Below are 9,788 nucleotides of genomic sequence, written 5' to 3'. Positions count from 1 at the left end.
CCCCCCCCCCCCCCCCAAAAAAAAAACAAAAAAACAAACCAACAATGTTAAGCATATTGATTTTTAGGCATACGAAAGAAAATTATTGTGGGAGGCAGGCTTAATTTCCTCACCTTCTTGGTGGATTTTATCTTTTCACTTGAGGATGCTGTAAAGCAACCTTCTGAGCTATTATTAGATCCAAAGGTGGGTACAGAGGGCAGAAGGCTTCATCTCTAATTCCTGCAGCAGAACATGGTGTTTAAAGCTGAAAAAGACAAGATGATAAGCAGCTTTACAATGAAGATCCCTCCACTAAGGTCATGGAGTGTTTCTGAAAGTTCATGTGAGCCAGAGGCAATGTTTGGGGCTAATGAGGTGCACAGCTGCAAGGCCCCGGGGATAGAGGAACCAAAGTAAAGAGAATTTTTAAAGAATGAAAGCACTTCTGTCAAAGGCTTAAAAACATCAGCTGATACAAACCTGATTGCTTGGGCTGAAAGAAAGCAGCTGGAGAGCGTAAAGATATGCACATGCTCAGGTACACTCATAGATATTTGCATTAAAAAAAATGTCAGTTAAACTTGGAGCTAAATCACTTTGTAACCCAGAAATGCAGGCACATGCCTGTAGTGGTTCAGGCTAGAAGCCGGGGGGCACTAGAGCAGCCTTCCCTTCTCTTGCACAGAGCTGAGCTGAGGGGAGCATGGCTAGGCCCCAGCAGGACACTGTGATGTTGCTAGCCCACAGTCATGTTTCTGGCCCACCCGAAATGTCCTGGGAAGTCCTGTATATGGCAGCTTGTTTACACTGGAAAAGAGCCCCCATTCTGTATAGGTTTAGGGTGTCAAAAAAAGAAGTAATATGTTGCCCTATCTCAATATCGTGAGAAGGTTGGCTGATATGGCAGGTCTTCTCCCTGTCTAACCTAAGCATCCTATTTGAAATGGAAAGGATTTGCATCAGTGGGTGTCATTTTTTACCCTCCACCACTGAAATGCTTCTGAAAAAATGACATTTTTAACCTTGAGAGTATGAGATTCATTGTTGTCAAAGCAATTTCTGCTTTGCCTGTTTTACCTTTTGTATACCAGACCCATGGCTGCTCCTCTGGCGGGGTAGCTGTGGTCAGAATGAGGTTTAGAGATTGCTTCCACTTTTGGTGGATCAGCCTGTCATTTGCTGAGTGGATCTGTCAAAAAAAAATGTTAATTCTTGACCTCATTTCTTCATCCTTTACTATTGTCTTTGCATCAGCATTGCTCATTCAGCTCTCTAGGCTCAAAGGGCACCAAAGGAACACGCATCATGGAGCTCTCCAAGTTCCAAGCCAACAAGCCAAAAATCAAAACCTTGCTCTTGCATAGATTAAGCTCTCTTTGAATTGGAGCAGGCCCGCAAGTTCCTGAGATATAAAAAGCGAAAGAAAAAACCTTGAAGAAATGGAGGGTCTGTTGTAGTTGATACAACTGAAACGCTCGATGTAGAAGAGTGACTGTGAATCACATAGTGCTGCTTGCATGGAGCAAAGTGGTTTATTGGAACTGGGCTTCTCCATGAGTGTGTGATGATGTCCTGAGGATATGCATCTGCTCTGAATATTATCTCTCTTGTGTGTGCTCAGAGCTCTCCCTTATCTCTGACCAAGAACCTGTTGTGAAGTAGAAATGCTACTGTATCTACAGGGCATCAGAAATAAACCTCCTCTGTGAATGGCAGCAATGCTGCACGACGGGAAACCCTTTCAGAGTGGGAAATTGCACTAGCAATTTCAGCTTTGTGTGAGCTGTGAATCCTTTCAGCACGGAATAAGCAAATAGGCATTGGTAGTGGCTACACGACTGTGACTGCAGTTGGTCCAGCTGTAGCCAGTTTAGAGACATTGCATTATCCCAGTGAGAAAAGGACACAAGTGAAGCAGAAAGAGGAATCTCACTATATGAAATCTTGTGCAGCGAGTTGGCGAGCTTTAGTTAGCGCCGTATCCTTTAAAAACCCTGTTTTTTCATATTAATTGGATAGTAACGGACAGATCGCCTTGCACATTCCAACAGAGCCTGTTCTGTGAAAGGTCACCTCTTCACTAAATGATTTGTCTTTTAACTATGACACACATGCCTGTGGGTGTCTCGTACCGGCTCTGTAACCAGTCATGGCTTGTATTTACAAGCCTTGCTTATAACTGCTTTCCTCGCTCCCTCACCTGACTCCATGCTCCTTCTTGCTTGATGTTTATGAGGAGCATAAAAAAGGGTGGAGTGTGGTGCAGATGGGGCTAAATCGTGGCTTGCCCTGGCTGAGATGCAAGGAGGTGACCCCCACAAAAACCAGCAAGGACTACGGCATGGAAAGCGCAGTTGCAGTGCTCTGACCCTAACACAGGGGTGGGCAATTATTTTGGGCGGAGGGCCGCTTACTGAGTTTTGGCAAGCCATCGAGGGCTGCGTGACAGGCAGCCAGGGGCAGATAAGTATTAACTTTCTAAATTTTTTAGGGGGCTCCACAGGCTGGATAGAATGGCCTGGCAGGCCACATTTTGCCCACCCCTTCCCTAACACCAAACAATCAGCTGGTTTGCCAATTATTCATGCCGAATGGATCTGCTGGCCTTTGCTTATAGAGGAGTATAACAAATGGGTTCTGTGCCTTCGTAGTGGAGAGTTAGCGGCTGTTGGATAATGGACCACTGTTCGCAGTGGTCTCTGAAGGCCACTCCTGAATCCTCCTTCACTAGCAGTAGAGAGCCCATGACTTTTTTTTTGCAGGAGACTGGGCAATCGCAGGTATCCTAGACACATTTTGAACTTCCATAATGACTAGTAGCTTCCTAAAACTCCTGAAGGCGCAGAGGTGCGCCAACACAGCATTTGTTTCAAGTTTTCTAATCTATATACTCCTGTCTGCTGTTGCCCAGGCATGCTTTAGGTTTCTCATGGAGATCAAATAGAGTGTTCAGCTCCTAAAGGAGAATCCCTAAATCACGTGAAATGTATTTTTTTTGTCTTCCAGATATATTGGTGGATGGAAAGTTCTGTGAATGTGACGTTGTGGTGGACTGCAAGGTCGGGGACCCCATCCCCCTGGAGGTGAAACTCACCAACTGGAGCAAACACAGCGTGGGCCCATTTGCTCTCACTGTGACCCCATACCAGGATTACCAAAATGGAGTGCACAACTATGAGCTCCATGATGCCATCACCTTTGTGGGATCCAACACCTTCTATATCGATACCGTGAGTATTTTTTTAAAATTACTGTATCACTCCACTGCATCACACACGCACTTTTAAAAACAAAGCCTTGCGCAGAATAGGCTGCAGACATGTGTAGCTTAGTATTAGTGAATGAGTTTGAGTGGCTGGGGGCTGAATGTTTTTATTTGGTCATCTAGAAGGTAGTAGAGCAGATGCAGCAGCAGGGAAGATTTCCTCATGCTGGCCAGACAGAGTCACCTAATCATGACCTTGTAGGACCACCCAAAGGGGAGTTCAGCTTCGTGCCCATTGAATGCTAGTATTCTCAATGAGGTCACCAACAAGGGACCTGATGATTTGTAGTAACTGCTGAATTAAGGGGCCTTGGTACTTCAGTGCTTGCATTCAACAGGCTTGACTGTGAGAAAAAAACCTCCTCTCAGAATTGACAAATGGTCCCACCTGGTGCCAGAGTTACTGGATTTGAGGATGTAGAAAATCATCTCCATAGAATAGTCTAAGATCATTGGGCACTTCTACACATGGTCCAGGGGTTGCGGGGGGTGGGGGCAGCATGGCGCTTTAATTAAAGGAGCTTTGAGAGCTGCCCTAATTAAAGCGCTGCTGTATCTCCTGTATCAGTATCTCTGGCCTTGAAAAGGTGTGTTGGTGATTCCTTCTCCCTAGATGTAGCACTTCGCACTTGTCTTTGTTAAACTGCATCCTATTCTGTTCTGCCCACATTCCCATCCTGTCCAAATCTGCCTAAATCTGCACATTGCCCTTCAGTGTATGTACTTGGCCCCATAATTTGATGTTATCTATGAATTTGGACAGAGTGCTCTCCACACCCTCATCCAAGTCACTGATGAAATGGTGTTCCACGAGCTTTTAGTTCAAGTGCCCCTGCCACCATTTTTAAGCACAGGAACTCTGGTACACGAGATGCAGGAGGCTGCTGGAGTGTGGACATTGCCACGTGCTGGAATTCCAGCGTGTCGGAGCAGCCTCTGTGCTTGTGAACAGGCACCCATTGATTTCTGTGACAATGGGACATTAAAAAGCTATCATATGGTGACAGCTTTTGGCCACTACCAGTCTGGCCAGATCTGAGGGTAGAAACAAATGTCATCTTTGGTTGCTTTTTTAGCCACCCTAAAAATTGTAATGGCAGCACAAAGCAACAGCAAATAGATGTACACACCTGTTGTTGCACCACAACGTGATAGTTGCAAAATATAATAATAAATTGTGCTGCTTTATTGCACCAGACACCTTTCTGCAGCAAAAGATTATCGGGAGCCAGAGCTGCCTGCACTCTTTTATGCTTCCCCAGGCAGGTGCTCTCTGGGCTCGAGAGGCTCAGTCCCACACATCCCAGGAATTCCTGCACAGGATCAGGCCTCTCGAGCCTGGGGAGTGCCTGTCTGACTTTCCCTGGTTACAGAGACATGCCTCTGGCAACCTCTGTGGGGGTGCATCTGTGGCGGGGGGGAAAGGCTTCCAGTGACACACCCCTGGCAATCTGTAGGACCCTTGAAGATTGGTGGAGGTGTATCTCTGGAAGCAGGGAACATGTTGCCTGTTGTCCCTTAATATCAACAGGAGAGACAGCAACAGATGACTTGCGTTACACCCAGTGAAGTTGATCCACTTCATTTGGGGATGTCCGTTTCAAGCCTGAGTCAGTAACCTGGGCAGCATAAATGTGTTACATTTCTACTGGGAAAAATGTAACACTCTTCTCCTGATAGGAACTCTAAGTGTATAAACATGCAGTCAGTTTCTCCCAGACTAAAAATGATGAGAGAGTTAATTCAACTACAACCTGGTAGAAGTGGCTTCCAGGAGAATGAATACATGTACGCTTACCCTTGCAATAGACACTTCAGTGCCATCCCCCAGCATCCCATCATGCATTGCTCTCCCATTCTCTCCCCCCGCCCCCCAAAGGAGACAGTCTATGACTCGGGCTGGACTCCACTGCTCCAGGTGAGCATAGAGCAAACTCCTGCCCCTGACTGCCTTGGGGCCAGGAAGACCCAGCACCTTTTACCAGCCCCACACTAAGCTTCAGGGAGACACAGGGTGCTGAGACAGCTGTGTCCCTTGCACATGGTTCAGACCTAGACCCCTACGCTCCTGAGACCCAGACATCCAGACCCCCACCCCTGAGCCCTGGATCTAGACCTCTGTGCCACTGAGACCCAGACTTAGACCCCCACATCACTAAGACCCAGACCCCAGATCCAAACCTAGACCCAGACATTGACCCACCTGCAACTGGTAAGAGAGAAGACGCACTCTGGGTCTCCTCTCTTAAAGCCTCCAGCAGGGAGGGAGGAATGTGAATTGTGATCAGGATTACCATGGTCCCCGAGGGTGGTCAGCCACTCAGTGCTGTCCTGTGCACTCAGCTGTTCTCTGTGGTTTCAAGGGAGCCTGCAGAGCATGCTGGGATGCATGTACAAGGGTCCCTGAGTTGTATGCCTAGCCCCTCTAACATCTGTATGGTGGTTTCCCGATAGGTTTGTCTACTGGGAGAACAATATCAGGAGACTTCTCGTGTTTCATTTGAACGCTTGTATGTGGTCGTAGATAAAAGACTGAATTCTATATGCCCAACCATTGTTTCAGTGTTTAAAGAACTGGGTTTTTTTCTTGCAAGGTATCAAAAATATCCTTCAGGCTGAGCAAACTCATTCTCTGCAAGCCAGTTTTAAGTCAGGTCATGAGAAAATGCCATGGGTTGAAACAGGGAAAAAAAAAGATATATGTTAATGACCAAGATGACTTTGTTCATTCAATTCTTACTAGTCTCTAAGGTGCCACCCTGCCTTCTGCCTGACTTCAGACTAATATGGCTAACTACTTCATTTAACATACATCTGTAAAGGCTGAGTTCATCCTTTTGCTATCCAATTTTAAAAAATTCTGAGTTTTAAAATCAGGCTGAAACATCCCTTCTGAGAAGAGTTAAGCCTTCTAACATATTCACTTGTAAATAATTCAGGTCAGCGAGATTTTGTTTCTAAGGCAAAACCCAAAAGATTATTTGCAGATATTCTGTGTGTGTGTGTGTGTGTGTGTGTGTGTGTGTGTTCTACAAAAACCAAAGGAATGGAAAGAGGGGCCAGTATTGAAGAGCATAGTAAGCAATATTCCCACTCCAGTACCTTATTAAAAAAACATGAAGAGAGAGTTGAGTATATGGGATGGATTGCTGTGGACATTTACTTAGGTCTGCTCTTCAGTAGTCAATAAAATACGTCTGTCATTACTGAATATTTAAGTGAACCTTAGTCAAAAAAGAATCAAAGGTTAACCACTGGGATATGCACAATGTGCAGGCTTTCAACTATGCATCAGGTAAAAAAAATGTTTTTTTTTTAAAAAGCTACTGAGTACAGAATTTGCCATTAATAATTTTTATGGGTGCTAATGTTCCTGTTGACGGAATAATCTCAGTTTAAATGCATCCTTAGAAATCATCAGCACAGGATTTTCTTGGCCTACTGCTCTCATTCTGACAATGCTGATTTTTAATAAGTACTCCAGCTTTTCGGTACCCTGTTGCTCAATTGTCTGACCTGTGAGGCTAACAAGGGAAAAACTAGGAGTCTGCATAATGTTTTCCTACCTGCTGATGGGGTCTCCCATGGGGTCGTAAGCCAAGAGATTCTTTCTCATGTGAATACCTGGACAGTCATCTCATGCATTATTCCCTCAGCATTAGCCCACCTGTGTAAAGCTCTGCAAATTTATTGTCAACTGTTTGAATAAAACTGTTTGTCTGTTTTTTTTAAATCTTGACTCAAAAAAGGCAGTGAGGCAAATACACACTTGAAGACAGTATTTTTCTTTGGTGGGGTCGGTATCAGTGCCTATCCTCCAGAAAGTCTCAAAGATCACACATACTCATGCTTCTTCAGGGCAAGAGTACTGAGAAATATTTCTTCAAACAGCCTATGTAATGTTGTTGGAAGCTTTCTCATCCTCCCATGGTGATTAAGTCATTAATGGAAAAAAAGCTAAATGTCAGAAACCAATGCCTGGTTTTACAACCAGAAGATGGCTTTGTTTGGTACGTAGATGCTTCAGGTAGGAAGCAGCGGTTCCCAGAATTACGTTAATGTTCTAATCCAAACCTGAAAAAAAAAAACCTGGATGAGATTTCAGTGAATCCATATTTTCTCGCCAGACCAGATTCTCGGCTGATGTGAATGAGCTCTGTTGAAGACAGGAATGATGAGCCAGTTTCTATCACCTGAGAATCTGACCCATCCTCTTGACACAGAAATGAGTTGATTATCCGTGCTGAGTTGAAACGGACTCTTTTAGACCAAGCTGCCACCTACCCACCCTAACTTTATACCAAGCCAGACTCCGAGAAGCTCACTCGAGCCACTTTTCTTTAGTTTGGAAGTTTTCTGGACTTGTGCAGAAGGTGGGAATTGTAATCTTTCAGCATAGGATCATAGAAAAACAGGGCTGGAAGGGACCTGGAGGTCACTTATTTTAACTCTCTGCTCAAGGCAAGAGCGTCCCAATCCAGACTATCCCACACAAGTCCTTGTCTAACGTATTCCGAAAACTACACCATCAACCCTGTAACACAATAACAAGGCATATTGCCCAAAGACACCAAAAGCCCCCTAATGTGCCACAGATAAAGCAGGGGGACAGTGACCGTCAGTGTCCTGCCAAGGATTGTTAAAACCCCTGGAGAGATCCAGGAAAGAAGGCCATTCCCCCAAACTAGAGGAAGGTAAAAACCAACACGGTCCTTCGCAGTCTGGCTGTGCAGTAAAATTCCTTCCTGACCCCAAATGCAGCCATCGGCTTGACCCTGAGCGGCAGGCAAGGGGCAAGACCCTCTAATCAAGAGCCTCCAGGTTTTAGTCCCAGCAGGAGCACCAGCATGTCCCAGTCAAAATCATCAGTCTTGGTTACAGCCAACACCCAGTGCTTCTAAGGAAGGCGGAGAAAACCCAGACACCTGTAGAAACAGGAGGGGGAAAACTTCCTTCACAAGCCCATATGGCAACCAGCAAACCCCAGAAACATGAGAAAAAACGAACTGCTCTGCACATATTTTGTTATGCAACACAGAGGAAAATAGTTTGAAGGATAAAAATCATGTGACTGTGTTTAGCTCTGTTAAGATTTAGGTTTGCTTCGAGTTAAGAGGGCATATTCATTGGCTGGTGATCATCTACTAGTATAATGCAGTTGTATTTGGGTTCTTAAGTCTATGTGGCTGCAGAGGAAAATCCACACTGAAACAGGACTATTTTATTCTTATTTTAAACAAGATCATCCCAGTGTTTCTTTGCATTTGGAATTACGCTAAGCCCTTCTCACTGAAATTTGGTTTTTAATTTGGGCTAACTCTACTTGACAATGCCTCCTTCAGCAAAAAATAAAAAGGGAGATTAAATTATTATCTGCAAGATTGTCAGTACCTGTTGTCAGCTATAAGATTTTCAGAGGTGCAATTAGAGGTCAGACCCTAATTTCTTCAAATGCCTTTGCATTGATGGAAATTTCCTCTTCATCTTGCCCACCTTATATCTAGCCACCTTAATAACAGTGCTTATCTCAATTAGTTGGTCAGATTCAGCTGATTCTAGCTAAAAGGGAGGCATACACCCCGTGGAAGGGAGGGGCCATCACCAGGGAGGATTATACTGAGGTTGCTGGGGGATGCAGCGGGGGCAGTCAGGAAGGCCAGGGCGGAGATGGGACTGGGACTAGCTTCCCGGATCAAGGGCAAGAAGAAGTCCTTTTTTAAATACATAGGGGGCAAAAAGAAGGTACCGGGTAACGTGGGGCCCCTGCAAGACACGCTTGGAAATTTGGTCGTCACACCAGACGACAAATCTAACCTATTTAACGACTCGTTTGCCTCCATTTTCCTGAGCAGGGACCAGATCACCCCCCCCACCGGGCCCCCCTCAGGCCCCAGGAGAGGCGCACCTAAGCCATGGGTCAGGGAGGATCTAGTCGGGGAACTTCTGGAGGGACTGGATGTATTTAAATCAGCTGGTCCGGCTGATCTCCACCGCAGGGTGCTGAGGGAATTGGCTGAGGTCATTGCAGGACTCCTGGCTCGGCTGTACAAGCACTTATGGTGCTCTGGTGTGGTGCCAGAGGACTGGAAGAGGGCCAATGTGGTTCTCAGCTTCAAAAAAGGGAGGAAGGAGGACCTGGGAAACTATAGGCCAGTTAGTCTTACCTCGATCCTGGGTAAGCTTTTTGAGAGAATTATTCTGGCACATGTCGACGAGGGGCCAGTGGGGGAGGTTATGCTTAGGGACAACCAACACGGGTTCATTAGAGGCAGGTCCTATCAGACCAACCTGGTGGCCTTCTGTGATCAGGTCATCAAATCCTTAGATGCAGGGGTAGCAGTGGACATAGTCTTCCTGGACTTTTGGAAGGCCTTCAATACTGTCCCTCACCCCGTTCTCATTAAGAAACTGGGGGGCTGTGGTGTTGATACCTACACAGTCAAATGTGTCACCAACCGGCTGGAGGGCCGGACCCAGAGAGTGGTGGTGGATGGGTCATTTTCGACCTGGAGGGACGTGGGCAGTGGGGTCCCCCAGGGCT

At 45.9% G+C, this 9,788-nt stretch overlaps 1 protein-coding gene across 3 annotated transcripts in view; it reads left to right on the top strand.

The window, feature by feature from the left end:
* The window catches only part of TRAPPC9 (trafficking protein particle complex 9), a 1,079,595-nt gene that overhangs the window by 1,056,172 nt on the left and 13,635 nt on the right, over positions 1-9,788 (top strand). For all 3 annotated transcript variants that reach the window (XM_019528205.1, XM_019528203.1, XM_019528204.1), the window contains one exon: positions 2,989-3,212. In XM_019528205.1, coding sequence (XP_019383750.1) covers positions 2,989-3,212 — 224 coding nt within the window. The remainder of the gene's footprint in view (positions 1-2,988; positions 3,213-9,788) is intronic.

Source organism: Gavialis gangeticus, unplaced genomic scaffold (genome assembly GCF_001723915.1).
Source record: "Gavialis gangeticus isolate Ggan-Ray unplaced genomic scaffold, GavGan_comp1, whole genome shotgun sequence".
NCBI lineage: Eukaryota > Metazoa > Chordata > Crocodylia > Gavialidae > Gavialis > Gavialis gangeticus.
Note: the sequence above shows the minus strand (reverse complement) of the source record. Positions and strands in the feature narration are given on the sequence as shown.